This window comes from Gymnogyps californianus, chromosome 16, assembly GCF_018139145.2.
Source record: "Gymnogyps californianus isolate 813 chromosome 16, ASM1813914v2, whole genome shotgun sequence".
Classification (NCBI taxonomy): Eukaryota; Metazoa; Chordata; class Aves; order Accipitriformes; family Cathartidae; genus Gymnogyps; species Gymnogyps californianus.
Window position 1 is genome coordinate 15,766,678 of NC_059486.1, and position 21,872 is coordinate 15,788,549.

General features: G+C 48.3%; 2 protein-coding genes across 2 annotated transcripts in view; both read left to right on the forward strand.

The window, feature by feature from the left end:
* GRK3 (G protein-coupled receptor kinase 3) overlaps positions 1-9,220 on the forward strand; it is a 71,438-nt gene extending 62,218 nt beyond the window's left edge. Inside the window, exons 14-21 of the mRNA XM_050906980.1 lie at positions 1,614-1,680; positions 1,904-2,004; positions 3,184-3,250; positions 3,711-3,806; positions 6,419-6,581; positions 7,238-7,374; positions 8,332-8,445; positions 9,018-9,220. Coding sequence (XP_050762937.1) covers positions 1,614-1,680; positions 1,904-2,004; positions 3,184-3,250; positions 3,711-3,806; positions 6,419-6,581; positions 7,238-7,374; positions 8,332-8,445; positions 9,018-9,179 — 907 coding nt within the window. The 3' untranslated portion in view covers positions 9,180-9,220. The remainder of the gene's footprint in view (positions 1-1,613; positions 1,681-1,903; positions 2,005-3,183; positions 3,251-3,710; positions 3,807-6,418; positions 6,582-7,237; positions 7,375-8,331; positions 8,446-9,017) is intronic.
* Positions 9,221-19,469: 10,249 nt separating this feature from the next.
* MYO18B (myosin XVIIIB) overlaps positions 19,470-21,872 on the forward strand; it is a 73,790-nt gene continuing 71,387 nt past the window's right edge. The window contains exons 1-3 of the mRNA XM_050906967.1: positions 19,470-19,506; positions 20,309-20,466; positions 21,094-21,831. Of these exons, the coding sequence (XP_050762924.1) occupies positions 19,470-19,506; positions 20,309-20,466; positions 21,094-21,831 (933 nt within the window). The remainder of the gene's footprint in view (positions 19,507-20,308; positions 20,467-21,093; positions 21,832-21,872) is intronic.

A 21,872-nucleotide genomic window follows, 5' to 3' on the forward strand; every position in this document is an offset into this window, starting at 1 on the left:
CCGACTGACTCTGGTGTGGTTCTTCCTTCACAGGATTGAAGTTGTGTGATGAAAGAACTAGCACCTAGGGGCAAATGATCCCCTTTACCACGGACACTCGGACTTGCGGGGCAGGGAGGTCTCAGTCTTTGTGGGCTGTGAGCCTTCCTGACAGAGATGTGTGGGGTGGTATCGGTGGTCGGCCAGAAGCCCAAAGCATTATTCATTGTGAACTATCCTTCCTCATCTGTTCTGAAGCCAATTAAACGACTCATATCCCAAAACAAGGGTTGGGCACATGGTGCCATTTCTTGGTGTTTAGTAAATTTAGTCTGGCATAAAATCTGCCATAAGTCCCTAGTGAATCACTTGCTTCCCTGATCTACTCAGAGCCTCATTGTCAAAGTATATGAGGCTGTATGTTAGCCATTTACTCTTGCCTTCTTACCTATCGTGCTTAAAGACAGAAAAATGGAAGTCCTGGTCTGTCCATCAGAGCCATTCATCAGAAATGTTTTTGAGGATAAAAGGGAAATAACTCTTGAGTAGCAGGTCCCCAGTTGAAACAAGCTAGTACACACTGCTATGTGGCAAGACAAAATGCTTTAACTAAAGCTAATTAATGTATTGATAAGTAAATAACATTTTAATTTTGAAAAATATAATTCCCTCAAGGTTTTGAAGAAAACTGAGAAACAAGGAATATATCCTAAATCTAATTAAAAAATCTCATACCAAAATGTTTCTGCTTTCTTTCATGCTGTTGTTTAAGTAGTGCATGGTAAATCTGTAATATTCTAAGGTCTTCTATAGCTAAAAGGAAAAATTCAAACTCAAAACAGAATTACAAAGCAGGAAAGGGATAAAGCTGGTAATTTACCAGATATCATCAAATATCTTCCCAGTCACTAATGCTGTGGTATCTGTGATTACCTTCTCTTTCATCTACTTACTTTAAGGTCTTGCTTCATTATTCCCATATAGAGGAGTGGTAAGTTCTGTAGGTCGTGCTCAGTTTCCGTATATAGATCAATGCTTTTGAATACCTGTGTTGTGATAGCTGTTCAGGGTTTTCTTGTTAGATGAAACTGTTCTGGTTTTTGGGAGACACAGATGTAATTGGTAGGGCATTTGGAACACCGTCTTTAAGGACGGATCACTGCATTTAAGAATAACCTTCTGCGTGCCTTTATACGGAGTAACTAGGTCAGATTTCCCTGAGTTTGATAATCCTCAGGGATGTCTGTGTGTAGTGTTTAAAGAAATGTTGAGTGGTTGTTTTTCTCTGAATTTGATTTTGATGTCCGCCACATGCAGTTGTACTGAAAACAGAAAGGATAAACTTTCTTGCAAAGTGGTGCAGCTCTTTGTAGTAAGAAAACAAAGTTGTAAGAGATCAAACATTGATATTTTTGAGGTAGCTAGTAACCACAGTATGCTAGTGCGTAAAGTCTCATTTTTTGTTGTAAATGCTAAGTGTTTTACTACTTGTTTTATTGTTCTGCAGGACAGGATTGATGAGGTGGAAGAATGGGACTAATAGGATGCTACACTCTTTCCTGGGGTTGCCACAGCTGAAATAACCTGATATGTTATGGCTTTACATTTATTAGTGCATTTTCTTATTTCTACAGTCACAGTCCTTTCAGACAGCACAAAACCAAAGATAAGCATGAGATCGACCGGATGACACTCACCGTGGTAAGGATCCTGATGACAGTTGCAGTTACATTCCTCTTGTTTAGTAAACTCCCATTTCCTCTGAAAACTGGAACTATATAGCCTGCTTTCTGAGAAAGCTGTATTTACACATATAAAGTTGTTTACAAACACTATCAAAGAAAAGCTACTCTCCTATGTGGGGAAAGCAGATCACACCACTTCTATAATTAAATGTCTCTTTTTGTTCTTCTTTTTTTCATAGAATGTGGAGCTACCGGATTCATTTTCTCCTGAACTGAAGTCCCTTTTGGAAGGGCTCCTGCAACGGGATGTTAGCAAAAGACTTGGATGCCAAGGAAGAAGGTAGGTGTTGTCTTCTTGGACCACTGCCTTTAAAAATTTCCACTTCTCTGTAAATGAATGAATTCATTTCAAGTAAAAATCTGCTTCCTGTTGTGATGATTTTAATTTTGGAAAGAGAACATTAAGAAGTGCTGTTGCATGGAATTACATTTCAGCTTCCTTTGGTTTCGACAAATTTTTGGACAATTTCTGTCATTAAAGACTTCCCTCGAGTTCTCTGCAGTTATGCTTACATTGGGTGATGTTCATACTTTTCATCCCTGTGTTGTTTTTATGTTTTTGCCTGATCTGTTTTGGCATGAAGTCATATTAATTGACTCAGGCATACTGATAGCTAAAATGTATTGCTTATGTTGTTTCTGTAATGATATGAGCATATTACACACAAAAAACCCCAATCCCAAAACCACCAAGCACAGAAAGCTGTGAATGCTTGCTTCATTTTGGGTTGCCTCTATTTCCAGATGTACCCATTTCATTTCATGATTCTAAGGAAAAGGGCATTTTTTTTGTTTATTGAGTACAAAACATTACTTGCTCCTGCCAGGCTCACCTTGCTTCTAACTGTTAACTGAAATTGTTGTTATCACCTATTTCAAAAGCCAGTGTGTGCCTCATGTGAGACTAGGAGAGAAAACTATGAGAGGAGTAAATAACTGTTGAGAAGCCATTGGCAATGTGTGATAACCGTTAATTGATAGTCACACCTGAGACCGGGGCTGGCTCTGCTTCCAGTGAGAGATTCAGAGGGGGTTTTATCGCGGAGCCCTCGATGATAATGACCTGAGATTGCTTTTCAGCCTTGGGCCTATCAAAAGTAGTTGCTTATTTTGCCATAAAATATGTATCATATGAAACGGTGTGGAGTAAGCTTGTTACTTAGAAGTAGTGTATGGGATCTGACAACAGATGAGTACTGTTTGTTGTTTGAAATGATGGAATACCATAGCAAAACAAGAGTGATTGCTTGCCAGACCTACAGCCCTATTTCTAGTGTTCCCACATGAAAGTCTTCTCTTCTGTTGTTTACTTAGGAAGACTTTTTTTTCCCCCTTGAAAAAAAGAGCATTTTACCAATGTTTTCAAGTGATAGAAATGTGACCTTTGAAGGCTTTGTATTTCTCAAATACATTTGAAAAGCCCCTTCATTTTGTTGACTTAGTTACTTTTATTTTGCAGCGCACAAGAAGTGAAAGAACATCCTTTCTTCAAAGGCATTGATTGGCAGCAAGTCTATTTACAAAAGGTAAAGGATTAAGATGGTAACCTTAGCTTACTTGGTAAAGCAGTAAAAGGAAAATAAGCCTAAACGGGTAAGGGACAGAAAACTTCAGGGTTCCAGTCCCCAGCACATGTACTCACTTGCACAAATACATGGAGGACTGTTGATGAAAACTGCTGTATATTCATTACTACGAGTCTTCCTGATCGGTAGTCCTGAACTATTACTTTTTCAGGGTCAAATGACTGCATGGTTTCTTCTGCTTAGCTCTCTCTAAACTGTAGGGTTTTTTCCCCGAATTTTTGGAGGAGCATTTATTAAAGGAGTGGAGAACAACTTTGCACTGGAGTTTAATTTCAGGGGACGTACTTCTGCACAGTCCTGTGTAATTTGTGCAAAAAATAAGAAGGCCGAATATATCTACAGAATGGATTTAAATAATGTCCATTAACTTGTCTTTAATTATGCTGCTTTTCATTTCCAGTATCCTCCACCATTGATTCCTCCCCGGGGAGAAGTAAATGCAGCAGATGCTTTTGATATTGGGTCATTTGATGAAGAGGACACTAAAGGCATTAAGGTATACAACTTTAAATGATAGGTAGAGAATGGCACTGTGACTGCTGTGCTTAACTTTTCACGTGTGCATGCCATTCCTTTGCTTCAGGGGCTACTGAATGTGCAAGGAATTGCTCTCAAGTTTGGAAACTTAATCCATGCTGTTACAAAAGAGGTAGCTTGGGCTGGTTGGCTGGTTTGTTGTTGACTGAAATCTACCTTCCTATCAAAAGTTTTATATGATAAAGCAAATATTTCAAATGGTCAGACAACTTTTGGGGAATCCTCAGGTTTTCAAGAATACTTAACGGTTTGTAGTTTTAAAAATTGCAATTTGTTTCTGGTAGCTTGGATAAAATGAACTAAACCTTATTTTAATAGTTACCTCATGGTCAGAGAGTGCAGTGGAAAACTCTTAAAAATTACAAACTGTATATTAATGGTAGCAACTTTGTAAGTTAGAAAAGTGATAAAAGAAACTTTCAGGTTCTGATATTATCCAAAATCTATTGAAAACAATGTAAAGGAAAAAATGAGAAGTTAAAGCTGCTGGCCCATTTCTGACTTGCATGGAGGTGGTGTGACGTACCCTGCGTATTCATCCCCTCTTCTGAAGCTTCCCCGGTACTTGGAGACAATAGGTGAATCAGTGCTTGTCTTGGGTCTGTCCCGTTCATTGTTTTTATCATACATTTCTTCAGTAGATCAAACTCTATTCTTGTTATTACAGGAGAGAAACTAATTGCTCTAAACTTTATAAGCAAAAAAACATGTTAGGTACTCACTGTGCCTAAAAAGGAACTTGTCTGTCAGTGTCACCTGCTGTTATTACAGAAGTTGGCACAGAAAAGATTTTACGTGTTTAAAGAGAAATGCAGAGAACCCAAGATGTTCTTTATCCCAGAAGACTCCACATCTTCAGCGTCAGTGTTAGTCTAACAGGATTCCAATTTCCTGCAATTCTGGAATGCCGTCATTTGGAGGAACATTTTGCAAGGAGAAACCAGGTGGTCTTTTTACTTATTGAGGGGATCAGATATTCTCAGCAAGGCCTGTAAATCCTATAGCCAGATCACTTCCATGTAATCTTTGTTCAGGCTGCCTATAAGATAAATTTATTCTTAGTCATGAGTCAGTGAGGGATATCACGTACCGCTTCTTTGCTCTGCGCTTTCACTGGGATGTCACAGTCTTTTAGAAGGGACTGAATAATTCGTACCTCTGAGTCAGCTGCAGTCGGAGCTCCCATTAAGGTGTCAGGAGACGTCTCTGCCCGTGAGGACACCAGTTTTGAGTGCCTTGCTCTCCCCTGTTGCCCCTGCGGATTATATTTATACTGCAGAGTGCCCTGTGACACTGAGAAGAACACGTGTTCCTTGAGGTTGCAAGCTGGAAAGCCAACCCGGGCAAGTGGATGCCCGTGGCTTTCCCCTCTTACTTGGATGCCGTAAGGAGTCCCTGTAAGCCACTTGCGCAGAATTGCAGAGAAGTCTTCTGCCTTCAGATCCAGCGTGTATTTTCCTGCTGTGGTCTATGGATCCCTGAAAAGGAGGAGAATATCTATTCTGGGAGTGTCTGGCCTGGCTGCAGAAGGAGAATTAAGCAAGGCTTTCCTATCCTGCTCCTGCAACTGCTGTGTGCTGCAGCGGCGGCTGGAGTCGCTGGGTTTGCTCTGAGCGGCGGCGTGCATGGGTGCCCTTCGGTCGGGGTCTGCCTTCCCCTGGCACTCTGCTGCGGCAGGGACCGGACCCAGCCCTGCCCGCTGTCAGACAGTGCAGTCTAGTGGGCTTACTGCGTTCTTAACGCGGCAAGGGATGCCTCTTTGTCTTGCTCTCTGAAAGAAAGGTCCGGTTTCTCTACTGATTGACAGAAATTGAAGCAACTGAGGAGTGGCTGTAGAGAGTTTAAACTCATCCCCAAATGAAAACCTTTAATAAAGCTACAGGGAAAACATCGATTGCTTTTTGTACTGCATCAAAGTGCCTTGTGGCTAAACCCAGAGTATGGCTGTGTCAAGCAACAAACAGTCCTTCCTGAAGATCCAGTGATTTTAGTTTCCTTCAGTGTAATTCAGTTCCAGGTACTGTAGTTAAGGATTAGGGCAGAAAAGAATCTACCTAACAGGAAAATTGGTCCGCAGCATGCACTGCTGAATTTTGAAGGTTAATTATTAAGAACGTAAAATTAAGCTGTGGAAGCATGGAAGGCATCGTTGTGTAAAAGGTATCTTTTGATTTATTCGTGGAATTTTTGTGCTGAGAAGGTTTTAAACACAATTAGACATTTTGTTAACACTGATTATGCAACAAAGTTAAGACTACCACTGCTTACATTTAAGTAATTATTTAAATGTAAAGTCTGGAGAACATTATGGGACAATGTTGAGTAAGGCTTTTAGAGCTATCAAACCAAACAAGTTTTGAACAGGTGGCCTATTCTCTGTATATAAGTGGATATCTTTGCTAAAATTAGTATCTGTATTTTGTCTTGTTTGCCCCTGTTTGTTCTGGTAAGGTTAGAGTTCAATATATCTTTTAAAATAATACTGTTATGTGGGTAACTATTAACTATTGGGGATAAGAATAGTAAAAGTTATTAAAATGTTGGGGTTTTATGTTGTTTTTCTCTTGCAAGTTGCTTGATAGTGACCAGGAATTATATAAGAACTTCCCTCTGGTAATATCGGAGCGTTGGCAGCAAGAAGTAGCAGAAACTGTTTATGATGCAGTAAATGCAGACACAGATAAAATTGAGGCCAGAAAAAGGGCTAAAAATAAGCAGCTTGGCCACGAGGAAGGTAATCTGTCAAATACACTTCTCTCCATCTTTTGCTGCTAGATAGTAATTCATGTGTTTGAAGTTTCACACAACAGACTCTCATATTACTGTCATTCACCGGTAATTGTTAGAATTCATTTAGTCAGTATCGTGTTTCTTAAGACGTTTCTTAATGTTTTGAAATGCTGTATGATGACATAATGTTTTGGAAAATCTTTTGTACTCTCTTTTAAAGATTATCATGTACAGCCTTTCATCGGTTTTGTTTATGGTGTATGCTCAGAAAAGCGTATGTGGGATTTGATTTCCTGACAAAGAAGCCAAGAAAGAAAACCGGAGGTCCTTACGGCAAACTTCACTTGTTTGCACGAGGATGTTGCATCACAAACTCTGAACTTTGGATAGCAATATACAATTCTTTTAGTAGTTAATAAGATACTTTTTTAAGAACCAAAATCTGTTCTTCGTTACTCCAGTGCGGCCACATCGGCTCATGTAATTAAGGCAGGATTGGCTCTGTGTGTCCCTGTGCACACAGAAGCACTGTTGCAAGCCTGGTGAGGGCACGTGGAGTCACGTTGTGTTCAGGACTGCGTCCTTTCTCAACGTAGCACGTTTGCAGAATGCTTTTAGGCAGCACCTTGTTTTGCATACTAATGTTTCCTCTTGTTCTAGATTATGCACTTGGGAAGGATTGTATTATGCATGGATACATGCTGAAATTGGGCAACCCATTCTTGACTCAGTGGCAACGTCGTTACTTTTACCTCTTCCCAAACCGACTTGAATGGCGAGGAGAAGGAGAGTCACGGGTAAGTGAGGTTACTCCAGCGAGCAGCAGCTTCCAAGGGCATGGAAGGCAGGTGGATGTCGAGGCAAATCTGAGAACTCATACTCAGGCATACCTCCCATGGAAATAGAGTTCTGTCCGAGAGAATGACCAGTGGATTTGAGTAACTTATCTTGAGTATCGCTTTAGTTAATGGGTAGCTACACTGCACTGAGGAAACATAAAGTTGACCTGAGAAACCTGTTTACTTTGTTTTGTTATGTTTTTAAAGGAATTTGGTAGTTCATGGTGTTGTTTTTCATTTAGGACCTCTGGACTATTTATACAAAAAAACATAAACTGGTAAGGTCATAAATGCTATAGCATTTTATTTCAAAGAAAATGCTATAGTAACTTTAGTTTAGTCCAGCTGTGATCATGTGCTAGGCAGATCATTTGTATATTTAGTTAAGTAAGGTTTTGGAATTTGAAAACATTGTTGTTCTCTTACAGTCTATAGGGAAAGCTTTTCTGCAAACTGTTGTGTATCTTTGCTTCTTTGTAAGTGTATAGTGCTTAAATATTCCCTTTCAGCTCTTCCAAATAGTCAGTAAGATTGTCCTTTTTTTTTTTAACAGCCGTAATACTTGGAAAATACATAAAATTATATGCAACTCTCTTGAGGGAAAATAGTGAATATTTTGTTTGTAGACACACCTATTTGTAGATTCTTATTTCATGCTGTCATTACTGGCTTTCTTAGCTTGTATTTCGTTGTCTCTGTTGAAGCAACCAAGCCCCTTGCTAAATCTCTCTCTTACCTTATAATCTATCTTTAGTTCATGACCCAGTCTTCAGAAATAAAGAAATGTTTGTGTAACGACTGTTAATGTTCATAACTTGATTTACGTGGGTAGTCCAGAAAAATTAGATAGTGGCTTTATTTGATGGGCAACAGGTTTTTTTGAATCATCTCTCTGCTTTTTTGTAAATGCTACAGCAAAACCTACTGACAATGGAACAAATAGTATCTGTTGAAGAAACACAAATTAAAGATAAGAAATGCATCTTACTGAGAATTAAAGGAGGAAAACAGTTTGTCCTACAGTGTGAGGTGAGATGCTTGTTTTTCAATAACTGTTAATCAGATTGTTTTGCATGTGATAAAACGATTCGAAAAGTTTTTCAGGTCCTCCCATTATGTATGAGCTAAGGGTACTTTATGAAGCAAAGCTGAACCTAAGCAAAACTGGGAAGTTTTTATCACGCTCGAATTTTGAAAGCAGGAAACCTGCAGCTATGCCAGTTTCTGTCATGGATTTCAATGGTATTTGGGCCAAAATGAGTTCAGTTTAATAAATAGCTAAAAACTTGAAAACTTCTCCACCTACGTGGGCTTCGAAGGCCTTGTTGGCGCGTATCTCGCTGCAGTTAGTTGGTGGTAGCTAATGTGTGTGCGAGGGAGGAACTACACAAGTCCTCAAAACATCTTGACCGGCTGTAGTTGCTGCTGCCTGGCCTGGCTTCGGCGGGGTGATGGAGAAGCAAAGGGCTGCACATTTTCAATATCCAAAGTTACTCATTCCTTCGGAAAATTAAAATAAGTTGCTTAAAGTGCTATCTAAGAGAGAAGACGCTATTGGCAGTTTACTATGAAGTGCCAAACTACTTCTGTATCTCTTTCAGAGTGACCCAGAATTTGTTCAGTGGAAAAAAGAGCTGACAGAAGCTTTTACTGAGGCACAGAGGTTGCTGCGTCGGGCTCCAAAGTTTCTCAATAAATCTCGCTCAACAGTTGTAGAGCTTTCAAAACCACCGCTCAGCCACAGGAATAGCAACGGTCTGTAGGAGAAACAGCGAACAAAGTTCACTTAGGGAAAGCTACTTCGTGAACGTGCTGAGTTTCACAGAATCCTTATGAATTACTTTGTGCAATCCTGGACGCGGGATGTGCTTAGAGGAGGAAGAATTAGATGTTTACAGCGTGGGATAACGTCAGAACTCTGTCTCTGGAGGTTGTGAAGACTGGAACAATGGCAAGTGAATGCGTGCTCCTGGCAGCAGTGGAAATTATCAAGCGTAGAGGCTGCATATTGCTCCCATGCATTCCTGCACCCTGGCGGTGTCTAAAACGCGGTCCGTTACTCTAGAACTACTGATGGAAGGAAGATACTGTTTTCTCTGCAATACCCTTGCTCGGTGCGTACCAAGCCTGGAGACTGAAAGGGTTACTGCTGGCTAGGATTACACTTGCGTGTGCGATACCGACAAACCCCTCAGCTGTGGAAGGAGCTGCAGACTTGCCGTGTTGGATAACCTTTAATCTGTCGTGTTGCCATGTTCTTTCCGACCATTACTGCTGACTTTATAATAACCTTTCTCCATACTGCTGATGATCAACAGTGTGACTCTTATGCACTTCAAAGTACTGAATTCTAACTGTCCTGTGGTTTAAATGTTATTGCTACTTCATGGAAACATTGAACTCAAATTATTCACTTGGTTTGTTGTACTCACTAATAGTAGCTACCACCGTTTTGCTTCTTCTACGTATACGCAGTACTATAACTGACACAATAGAGTAATAATTGGTGAAGAGGAATTTATGGTAGCTTCATCTAGTGCTCTGTTGTATAAATTGACTATTTTAGCACAGTTTTTAAAGAGCAGATTCCTTTTGACAAGTTTACAGTGAACATAAAGACAGTTCTTTTCCATTTCAGGTCAACTGCACTTTTTAAAAATTAAAAAGAAATTATTCAAATCCAATGCATTCTAGTGCATGTACTGGGTTAAAATGTCTGGGTACCTCGGTACGTATTCTGGATCACTCTTCAGTTATGGGGCTTGTGGATCCTTCTCTGTTGTACACAAAAACATTAAGCAAGCGTGTTCTCATAGCGTAGATATCCCAGACTTTCACTGTAGCTTAGCGCAGGAGGTTCGTGCACACATCACATGGCTCGGCTTGCAAAAGGATTTTTAATTTTCTTTTCTAAAGAGTTCAAACTGTCCACATTGAAAACAGTCGGAGAATACTGAGGATGGAACTGACAAAACGAGCTGATCAAATGCCAGATTTATATTAATGACATCAGTCATGTCATGTGGAAGCTCTTGATAAAGTAAAGATGTAATCTCTTCACTGTTAGACAACTTCAAGCATGTGAAGTCAGCCTTTCCCTGGTTATTGTGACGTTTTGTAAGAGATAGGTCAGGGCTTAATTTCAGCTTTTTTCTGATTCAGTAAACGCCTTAGAGAACATTTTCTGCCTAATTACGGTGGTACAACTCTCATGGTCCCTAAAGACGATGGGAATTGCATCTCTGTAAATGGGAACAGAAGTTGCACCAACAGCTTACTCTGTCCACCTGGTGTGCACGGTTCGTCTAGCTTGTGTTGCTAACGGATAACCACAGCGTTCTAGACCTGTTTCCTTGTAGAAGAGTACAAATTGGCAAAAATAGGAGAGTTATTTTGGAAGTACTTGTTTATCCTGAACACACTTGTAATAAAATTGGGTGTATTTGCTTCTAGAAGTGGGAGTGGCTTAACTCTGCATAGCATGTGCTTTCACAACTGCGCAAACTCTGTCTTACCATCCGGTGCAGCATAAAAGGCAAAATGCATTTTGGAAAACACTCCGTGTGAGTCAGGTGATATCTTTTAATGATTTTTTTCCCCATTTATTTTTCAAATTATTCTGTATAAAGAGTACCAACTTCTCTGTCATTCTTACTGGTAAGTGATGTTTAGCATCTCAGCATCCTGTGTAAGGAGTAGTGTGGTATTTACGGGGGTTTGGAATAGAAAATGTCTCATCTTACTGGCACTGACTGTGCACTGGATGTTGTTAAGCTACAATACCATGCAATGCTCTTATTTTTCTTCTTGATTCGGAAAAAAACCTCAGATTGTGATAAAAACCGCTCTTAGTTCTCATGTAACTTGTACTTTCTTAGTTCATGATCAGTTCCGTTCTTCTCTTTTAGTTGTTTTCCACGGTGGCTTTTTACGCTAAATCCTCGTTGGCAGAGTTTTGCGGTTTCTGATGCAGCGTGCCATAGATTCCGCACGCTGGTGTCTGTGAGGAGGGGAGGGACAGCTCTGTAATTGGGACATTGTGCGTCAAAACTGTAGATTTTTATATGAAACGAAGGCTGTGCATTGACTTAAGGAAATATGCGTATTTTGAAGTGTAATGGAGTTGGGATGGCCCTAGAACATGCTTGTTAGTGTGATCCTTATTGCCTCGTCCGGGTACACGGCAGCTGAGCTGTGCCGTCAGTCAGCACCGCTCGCCAGTGTCAGACAGGAGCGGAATAGTAAAAGATGTGTTTTTCTTTAGTCAACTGATTTATCGACAATGTAGAAAAGCTTTATATTTGTGATTCACATATGACCGTGCTGTTAGGAGAGAGGGAGAGATTGCTGTAGCAAAAAACTCGTGTACGCGTGGGGGAAGTTGGGATCCCAGTAACAAGCGGGGTTCTGCGTGGAAGGGACTGGATCTGCTGGTGTGGAGGGAGAGCTGGAATTCTGCCCTTCAAAGCAAAATATTAGATGCTGCTCCGAACTGATCATTCCTGGTTTAGGTACCAGATTCTCTCAAGCTTTTTTCTTGGACAAAGATTCTTGATGGTGGTATTTTACGTGAGGGTCTTTAGCTGGATGTGTAGAAAATCTTGTCGAACGCAGAGAACATAAGGCACGGCGTTGTCTTTTACGCATTTTGACCATGTTTGTAGGACTGGTTGTTTTGGATTTTGTGGATTTTTTTAATGTGCAGGGAAGCAAAGATAAAAGAAATTAGAGCTTCGGGCATCAACAGAGCTGAGTGAATGATTAAACAGACTTTTGAACAAATTATCTGAAAGTCCTTTTAAAAAAATCAGCCGTCCTGCAGATTTAAGAATGTATGGGAGTTGTTTCTTATATTTCCAAATAGAGAATTACATGCTGGATAGGGCCATATTAAACACTCCCCTGACACAACCACATGCCTTCAGCGCTGCAGGGATTATTTTCTAATTATTCTTTGTCTCTGACGTACAAGCTGACAAATGCAGTAAGACTAGATCCTGGAAAGCAAGTGCGCGAGTGACGTGATGGTAGAAAGATGTGCGGTTTCTGCAGGAGCTGGGCTCGGGGGGGTCACGGTGACTTTTAGGAGAGCGGCAGCTCTGGTCTGTGTGCTTTGCCTTTCCCGTTGCCTTTCCCTCCACTCTGAGGTGGGGTGACATTTTTGATACGTGGGAGTTGCTGAAAATTAATGTCTCACTTCAAGAATAGGGATGCAGCAAATTCTAGCCAAGATCAGACTTTTATGAGTTGAAATTTAAGTGCAGGAGAAGCAAAGCACCAGTTATTCCTGCTGCAAGCAGAGTGTAACTGAGGAGCCGTTGGGAGCTGGGCACGAGCTCGGCCGGTGCTGTGAAGTGTTCCCTGGACACTGTGTCAGCTGAGATGTCCCCTCATTGCAGGTATAAATAAGGCGATTTTTATTATTCAAATTTATTTGGTAATTATTTTGCAAATTCGTGAAACCGTTAAAGGAACACTTACTAATTTTTTTTTAAATCCTTCATCTAAGTGTAGGCTATCCAGTTTTCTAAGCTTCTTTGTATTAGTTGTGCTTGAGGTTTATGTGTCGTCACTGGTCCAGCAAAGTCTATGGCTGCAGTCTGACGAGTTGCTTCTCAAACCGCTGCTGCGAGATAAGCCTTGCTGGTGTAAATACTGGAGCTGATCCAACTTGCCTTGACGTTCCCAGTATGTTACCCCCCGTTAGGCTTCAAAAACAAAGGCTCCGAGCACGCTAATAATAGTTGGATGTGCGGATGGGAAACCTGGCAGGCAGGGACAGCGCTGCGCTTGTTGTGCGAGGGTGACGGCACACAGCTCCAGGAGGTAGACCTCAGCTCGGTCGCATTCAAATTTTCCTTAAATTTCAACAACTCTCCTTTAGAAATGCAGCAGAAGTTTTTCTTCTCCCGCTTCTGTCGAGGGGAGAACAAGGAAATAGGATCATTGGGTTGGTTTTGATTTTAATATAAATGCAGGTGTTTGCAGTCCAGTGCATAGACAATAGGAAACGTTGTGCATTTGGTGCTAAAACCAAACGTGTTTATCCAAGTTGTGATCCTGTACAAGTGGATGCTGCTGATGTCCGGTAGAACCGCTCGAGGTGTTGATTTTGTACGGCAGCGTTGCCACCACGAGTGGGATCAAGCCCCCCGCTGCCTGTGATGCCTTGCGCGTTAACGTTTCCTAGGTTTACAGTAAATTAGCTCATGAAAGCCAACTACCTGGAGCTCTGTGGGTTGCTCTTTTCCTGGCAGCTGATCAGTTTTAGGACTAGGTTCTTCTTTAATACCACGTACGTATCTACGTACTGCAGACGTTTGCGATCGCACACTGGTTTCACTGTTCCCCACACAGCAGATGGCAATGATACAGTTAGTTTAACTCTGAAATGCTCACACTCTAAATATATATGGAGGAAGGACTATTTTGAAGTGTACAGTAGCAAGTAAATAATTCTAGTTATGTTGATTAATATAAGGAATGAGTCAGTTCTACAAATGAAAAAATCTGAAAAGCGTATTTTGAAAAAGCATAGTATTAATTTTAATATTGTAAAAAAAGGAAAATATCTAAAATATACAGAGAACATATGTATATCCAAATGTCTGAGGAATTTCAAGATAATCTACTTTTGTTTTCTGTTGATTTCTATTCCATGGTGTACATATTGTGTGGATTGAACATCGGCTGTTTTAATACTATTGTTAAATTGTATTTTTATTTTGTGTTAAACTAATCATCACAGACTCAGCTTTATTTTGTTTATGTAAAGGTTGCTATGCTATGTAGGTATAAAACCAAGAATTCTATTTTAACAAAAAAGCATTTTATATTATTTATTAAATACATGTTTCTCCAACTTTTGACATTCCACAGAATTTCTGCTCCGTATATGTATAGAAATGGTAGTTCCTTTCAAGCAGGATCGGTCAGCTTTATTCTGTTTTTCATAATAAAGTCAAAATAGTTTCCATCAGTCTGTCCAGCTTACCCTTCTGTTACGAGCATAGTGACTCCCAGGCACTGTCAGGACCAGCTTCAAGTGCAGTGGCTCGTGAATGCAAAAACATCTGAAAAACTCTTGCCAATAAAACCCTCGGTTTGAGATTTCTAAATTTCCCCCTTATTCCTCGGCATTCCAGCGAGCAAGCTTTTATTCATGTGAGTCTGTGCTGAGTTAATGAGAATTAATGACCTTAAACTGGGGCAAGGAATCAGCTTGATATCTGAAAAAGCTCAGACATCAGCTCAGATGTTTGCAAAGCTCTTTAATTCCAAGGTTAATGAGCGAGCGGAAGGGAGAGCCCGGAGAGGCTGCAGAGGTGGAGCGCTGGAGCAGGGCCGGTGCCGGTCTGCTCGGAGCGGTGGCTTATGTCGGCCTGGCTTGGGTGTAGGGCAGAGGTGGGCTCGCTGGCGTCGATGGTTGCAAAAACCTATGTACTGGAAATTATTTTTGCTGTTGCAAGGTGATTACTGGGTCCTTAAAAATAGGCTAGAGCCCGTGAAGACAGGAGAGGTTTCCCACAGAGCGTCGGGGAGCCGGGCGGCCGGGGCAGATGCCCGGCCATGCCACAGGACTGTGCTCATCGCCCCCGTGCCGCAGCCGAGGAGGGGAGCGGGCACCCCCGGGACCCCGCAGGGACCGTGCCTCCAGGGGGGGTGTTGGGAAGGCGAGCCCCTGCTCCCCGAGCTGAAACCGCCTCACGAGCCAGCTCCTCGCTGCGAGTAGCCGCGGGGCAGGCTCGGCCAGGCGGGGAGCGGGGCTCAGCCGTGCTGCCATCCTCCACGGCACGGGCCCCGCTGAGCGGGAGAGCCGGCGGGCTCGCTCTGCCTGCCAGAAGTGTTTGCTGGAGTGCTGCTACCGCTGGGCACATCTGTAGATAACCAAACCGGGCACCTCCTTCCCGAGCAAGGCACAAAAATAGCACGAAATTCGGCGGATAGCTCATTTGCTAAAAATAATTCCAGTTGCAATCATGGCCTCTGCAGTTTGAGGAGTACTCAAGGTATTAAAGCACGTGCTTTTGGTTTCCACTGTGGTGGAGCTTGAAGTACCTGCTCTTCAGGGCTTAACCGAATGACATCTCGAGGGTGAAATTTGGCTTTTGCCGGCCGTGCCACTGAAGCTGCCTCTTCTTGGTGAGACGCTGCCCGAAGCGGGGAGGGGGTGCCTGCTTTTCCCCCCGTAGTACTGCTTGCCTTGTTTTCCACTTTCCCCTTCTCATGCCTGCCCGATTGTGTTTTATTTCTGCGGCCGAGGAGTGAGCTGTAGCGTGGAGCTGCTCTGCCCGAGAGCACCCGGAGGGAGGGAGAGGCCAGCGGCGGGTGTGAAACCGCACCGGTGCCGGTGGGATCGCGGTTTCTCGGCATCGCCTGCCAGAAACGTGCCGTGATTGGGATAGTGCCGAGCCCAGTGCTGCAAACCTGACGTGTGCCCAAGCAGGGATTCATTAGAAAACCTAGGGACAGGATCAGAAAGCTGGTTGTTCATCCAGGGTCAGGATTTATCCGGGTTTGTGTAACTCGCTGTATGGCCAGACTGGAAAAGGAGACAGACGGGGTGTAGTTATGGGCTTGCCTGGATGCGGGGCTGGGAGGAGGCTTTCCTGGCTGTTGCAGGCATCTTTTCCTTAAGGAAAGGGAGAGATCAGAGATCAGGTGAGATGGCAAATAAAAATGAGTCTGAAAAACAGAATAAAGCGAGAGCATCCTAGGAGAGGCGTTTTTATGAGCACTGTTTCAGTGACTACATTCGGTCCTTAAAAAAAAAAAAGGAGCAGATTCACATGAATAGCTACTAGTGATTTAAAGAAATATATTGAAAGAGAACCTGTTTTCAATGTGTAATTTAATGGTAAGAAAAGCCAGTATCTGTAAATAACTTTAGATATTGTATCTATGAGAATCATTCTTTGTTTTATGTACTTGGCTCTTTTCATATTTATTGTGCAGAGGAGGGTGTGCCCCGTGCCGGTGTATGCTGCTGCACGTTCCAGTAGTACTTCTCACAGAGACTATCTTCAGAGTTTACAGTCCTCGGCGATTTGTGACTGATGTGCCACACTTAGTTAATTCCGCCATTATTTTTTTAAAGGGTTACTTTGGCACAGCTAAGCTGCTTCTGTGTGTTGGTCAGTACAACTGCTCTCATACGACGAGAACCCCAATAAAAACCGTCCTTGGCGTGTGTGCTGCTGCCTGGTTCTTTCGGTCTCGCCTGTCCCTTCCCGCGTGGCCGGCGAGGCTGTGCCGGGCTGCCTGCCGGGCCAGGCAGCTGCCTGCAGGGCACTGCTGGATGAACCCCTGCGCCCCGTTGCCCCTGCCTGCCCCGCACAGAGGTAAGTCCCTTGGCTCGCTGGAGAAGCCGCCGTTCATGTGCACGGTGTTTCTTCGTGCTTTTTCCACGAGCGGCTGCTGGGGGACGCGCCGGCTGCGTCCTGCCAAGGGGACGGTGCCCGCTGCGGCGAGGAGGGCCCTGGGGGTGATGCTCAGCCTGGTGTGCTGGAACAGCAGAAAAAAAGGCCCTGGCAGGGACTATGAGGCGTGTTACGGGTAATGAACGGTGACTTCCCGAAAGCGCTGGAGGGACCCCGATGCTTGGAGCCGACGGGTGCCCCAGCAGCGAGCCCCGCATGCAGCCAGGCTCCCCCGTGGTCGTGGTGTCATCGGGGACCACGTGAAGGATCATCCGAAACCACGTGTCCTTGTGCCATTCCCGGGTGGAAATGGGGTTTGGTGAGGTGCTTGGGGCAACCCTCAGTCTCCTGCCAGGCAACTACAGACTAACATTCCTATTTCCTTTCTTGCTAACAGAGCTTTTCCAGCTGTCGGTGCTGATGCCCCCGGCACATCCGCGGAGTTCTTCGGGGGAGATGTGGAGCGGCGGAGGGTGGGTTACACCTTTGCGGCTGGGCTTGGCCGGATCCCGCGTCCTGCACCCCTGGCTGGGTGTTGGATGCTGGTGGCGGCTGCGCTGGGGCGGGTGGGACGCAGGTCCTGCCGGTCCCCGGAGGGTCACCCTCCACCCTGCGTGGGCACCCGATGGCCCCTCCGCGTGCTCTGTCCCTGGCAAAGCTCTGCGGGGAGGTGAGGCTGGGGTCGGCGGTGCCAGGCACCCCTCCCGGGGCAGGCAGGGCCCCCCCTGGACAGGCAGGGCTGCCTGCTGCCTCCCCACCTGCCCTGGCCGGGCTGCTGACCGCGTTGGTGTGAGCGCTGTGCTGACTTTTTCTTTCCACCGACGAAAGGCTATTTTAAGCGCTGCTCTCAGGTCCCTCCCCAGCTCGGCCCCCCCATCTCAGGGCTAGGGCTGGCAAGGGGAGCCGGGGTGCTCCGGGGAGCCCCGTGCCGGAGCTCTGACCCGCAGTGCCGGGGGACAGCCTGGGGTCCCCCTCCTGCAGCAGCAGAGCAGCACCCTGGGCTGGCTCACGTCAACCCACAGCGGTTCCCCCACTTCTGTGGGGTGAAAACATGTGCACCAAGGAGGGCACAAACACGCGTGCCGGGGAGGGCACGGGTGACACACACGTGTGCCGGGCAGTGCGGAGCGGCCAGGGAACAGGAGGGCCCTGCGGTGCCATCGCCTCTCCCCAGCCGAGGCCCCGGTGCCACCGCTGTGGGTATTTTTAGCAGTGACATGTGTCACCTCAGCTGCCGCCGCGGGAGGGGGGCGGCGGGGGGAGGCGCACGCTGCCCCGCTGCCGCCGCTTGCCTGCGTGCTGCCTTCGCTCTCCGGCTCGCTGGGGTCCCACACCGGCGGCAGAGCCTGGTGCCGGCGTGGGCCGTCAGCCCCCTGTGCCTGCAGCCCCCCAGCCAGGTATGGGCACTCTGGGGGGGCCTTTGGGGTGGGGGGCCGGGGTCAGGGTCTGAACGGAGGTTTTTGGGTGTGCTGGCAGCCGGGCCGTGGGCCCCTTGGCGGGGAGGGCTATTTTTAGGTGGGAATGGATGGCGATAGCGGCAGCCCCGGATCTGGGGGCGGCTTCCAGCCACCGGTCTGTGCCGGGAAGAGATGCCTGGGAGGGCTGCGGTGGGAGCGGGGACGGGAACGGGCACGGTGCTCCCTGCCCTGTGCAGGAGGGTGGCTGGGGACGCCTCGATGGCCTCGGCTCTTGGCACCCACCAGGATGGCAGCGGGTCCTGGGTGGCAGCAGGAGCGAGTCCCCGGTCAGCTCCTACGTGGGGACCAGAACCAAACGGCTGTGGCCCAAATGGGGCCACATCCTGCTCCCTGGGAGGGGGGGAGCCAGAGCAGTGTTGATGGTGGTCCCCGGCCCTTATTTGTGCCATGCTGTGTGCTTGGTTGCGGCACGTCCCCCTCTGTGCCTCAGTTTCCCCATGTGCAGAGCAGGACCGAGGATCCAGCTCCGGCTGGCGGGTGTGGGGTGGCCGCAGGCACCCTCCGGGCTCAGGGCTCTGGCTGTGGCATTCGGGGCCGGCTCTCCCCCGCAGCCACAGAGCCATGGCTGAGGGGACAGCATGGGGGCTGTGTCGGTCCCCAACGGGAGCAAGAGCACGTGGTGCCTGGGGCTGCCGCCCGAGAAGGCAAGTGACATTCCTCAGCCGGCTCCTGGCCGCTCCCGGCGCTCCTGCCCTTTACTGTACAAGGAGATGTGGCTGCCGGCGCGAGCGGCAGGGCCAGACGAGCCCCGACCCGCTCGGTGCATGAATGATCTCGACAGGTGAAGCAGGGGTCAGCCTGAGATGGGGCACGAGCGGGCTCCCGCGGCCACCCTGTGCCACCCAGCCCAGGGCAGCGGGGTCCCAGCACCTCCCCGGTGCCACCGACACCCTGTACCACCACCTCCCTACACCTCCTGGCCCCTCACCGTGCCGTGCCGGGGGCTGGAGGTGGCTGGCCACGCTCCAGCCGGTGCCGCGAGCTCAGATTGGGGCAATGCCCGGCAAAGTCATGGTGCTGCCGGCCCTGGCACAGCCCCTGGCACGGCCCCGGGGCCAGCGGGAGCCCCTGGCTAACTCTCTCCTCTCTCTCCACCTCGTGCACCCGGTGCGGCCCCGCGGCTCTCCGTACAGCACCGTCCCGCCTCGCCGCCGGCATGGCCATCTCCTCGCGCCTCGCGCTCTGGGAGCAGAAGGAAAGTCTTGGTCCGGGGTGGCACCAGCGGTGTTTCGGGGCTGGATGCTCACAGGCTGCCCGGGGGCTCAGTGCCGGGCGGGGGGGACACGCTGCAGCCAGCCTGCCGCTCACCTCTGGAGTCGGCGTCCCCTCGGCTCCCTGCGCACATAGCTCGTGCTGTGTCCGACCCTGCCGGCTCCGGGCACCTTTGCAGCCTGAATGTTCTGGTTTGAGCGATTTTGCCGCTGTTTGGGGCACGCAGTTCCCTGCAGGGCCGAAACTCACGGGAGTCTGCGGGGCTTGGCGCTGGGGCTGCTGTGCGGGGGTGCGGCTGGGAAAGCCTTTTGCTGTGGGAGCTGCGAGAAGTGGGGCTGGGTTTCGGCTTGGGGCCTGGCACGGAGGGACCCGCAGGTCTGCATGTGGCCGCAGCAATGCCAGGAGCCGCTTCTTGACTCACTGCAGCTGGGACGGTTCCTCCCGTGGCCATGCCGGAGCTGCTGGGTGTCGGGCAGAGCCGGCAGCGCATGCGGGCTGCCCACAGCACCCAGCCCTTGGTGGTGTGTGGAAACCTGGGCGCTTCTCTGCAGGGCTTCTCGGCGCTTTTCCTCCTGCTCGCCACAGCATCCCTGAACCAGCCTGGTGCTTGCGGGTGGCCCGCGGCCTCACCGGCAACCTGCAAGATGCCTGTGGCCGGCCCCACCGGCAGAGCGGGATGCTGACGCTCCGCTGCTCGTGCCGCTAACGTGCCGGCAGGGCTGGCTTCACCGGGGCTCCTGTCCTTGTGCCGTGCCCCGTAACCCAGCCTCTGCTCCTGCAAACAGATAAGGGACGAGGACCGGGGGCCGCCCCCGTCCGCCCCCTCCCTGCTCCTGTCCGTCATTCCCGGGGGATTCATCAAGCAGCTCGTGCGGGAGACCGAGAAGGAGGCGAAGGCGGCGAAACTGAAGAAGGAAACCAAGGTGAGCGTGAAAGAGGTGGTGAGCGGTGATGAACCCCGTGCAGTGCTGGGGTGTCCTGCCTTGGTGCTGGCCGGGTGTCCCCATCTGTCCCCAGCCCAAAGCAGTTCCTTGGGGGCCAGGGGGCTGCGGGGCCCCAGCCAAGAGCCTGAGGGTTTTTTTGCGTGAGCTGGGTTGGATGGCGAGGCCGGGACTCGCAGCGTGCCATCGGCTGCGGCAAGCTGCGGCCCCGGCCAGCCGCCAGCCTTGAGCAATTAATGCTGGAGACTTCATTACCGCAACTTGCCATTCCTGACTTGCTTAACTGGAAGGCGAGTAATTAAGCAGAGCACAAGGCTCTCCGGTTCAGCTCACTGAGCGCAGGAAGGGCAGTGCGTGGGGCGTCCCTGGGCACGGCACCGAGCGGTGACCCAGGACGTGGCGGGCGGAGGGACGGGATGTGGCCAAGCGTGAGGGAGGAGGAGGAGGATGACACCAACTGCAACCATGCAGCCAGGTCTGGGCAGCCACTGGCGGCCATCTGTGTGTCCTGCCGGGCTGCGCTTGGCATGGGCATCCCGCACCGGGCTGCGGCTCCCAGGGCCGGGGCTGGGGTCGGGTCCTTCACCCTGTCCCTGTCGGACCCGGCTCCTCTCCTTCGCTTGGCAGCCCGCAGGGGAGGACGGCGAGGCTCGAGCCGGGGACTCCCCAGCTGCCGGCGGAGAGGTGGCCAGCGAGGAGCAGCCGCTGCAGAACGGGCTGCACACAGAGGGGCAGGGGGGCGAGGGGGTCCCGGCCCCCCCACGCAAGGAGCTGCCACCCAGGAGGGCTGCGCCGGGGGCCATCCCCAGCAAAGCCTCATCCCCTGAGCCCGGTCCGGCAGCGGCTGCCCCCAAACCAGCGGAGACCCCTCGCCCGGAGGCTCCCGAGGCAGCGAAGCCATCGTGCCCTGAGAAGAGCCCCAAGGACCCCCACCTGGGGGGCAGCCCCCTGGCTCCAGCCCCTGCACCCAGCAAGGGCCCCCAGAGCTGCAGCAAAATCCCAGCGAAGGAGGGGGACGCGCCCAAGGGGACGGGCCCCGAGGGCACCAAGAAAGAGAAGGGGGCACCCCTGAGCCACGAGCAGCACCCAGCCAAGGCGAGAGCCAAGAGGGAGCTGGGGCTGGCCGGGAAAGAGCCGGAGAAGATGAAGAAAGATGTCGGAGGTGACAAGAAGGAGCCAAGGGAGATCAAAAAGCCTGGAAAAACTGCGAACAAGTCAGAGGGGCTCAAGGGGGAGCCAGGAGGGATCCAAGAAAAGTCAGAAGATGTGGCAAAGGAGGTGGGGAAGGCGAAGGAAGAGCCAGAAGAGGGTAAAGAGGCACCAGGAGAGAGCAAAGAGACAGGCGAGAGCACAGACAAGGACCAGGTAACGTGTCCGCAGACCTGCCGGGCTGTTACCCCGTGTCT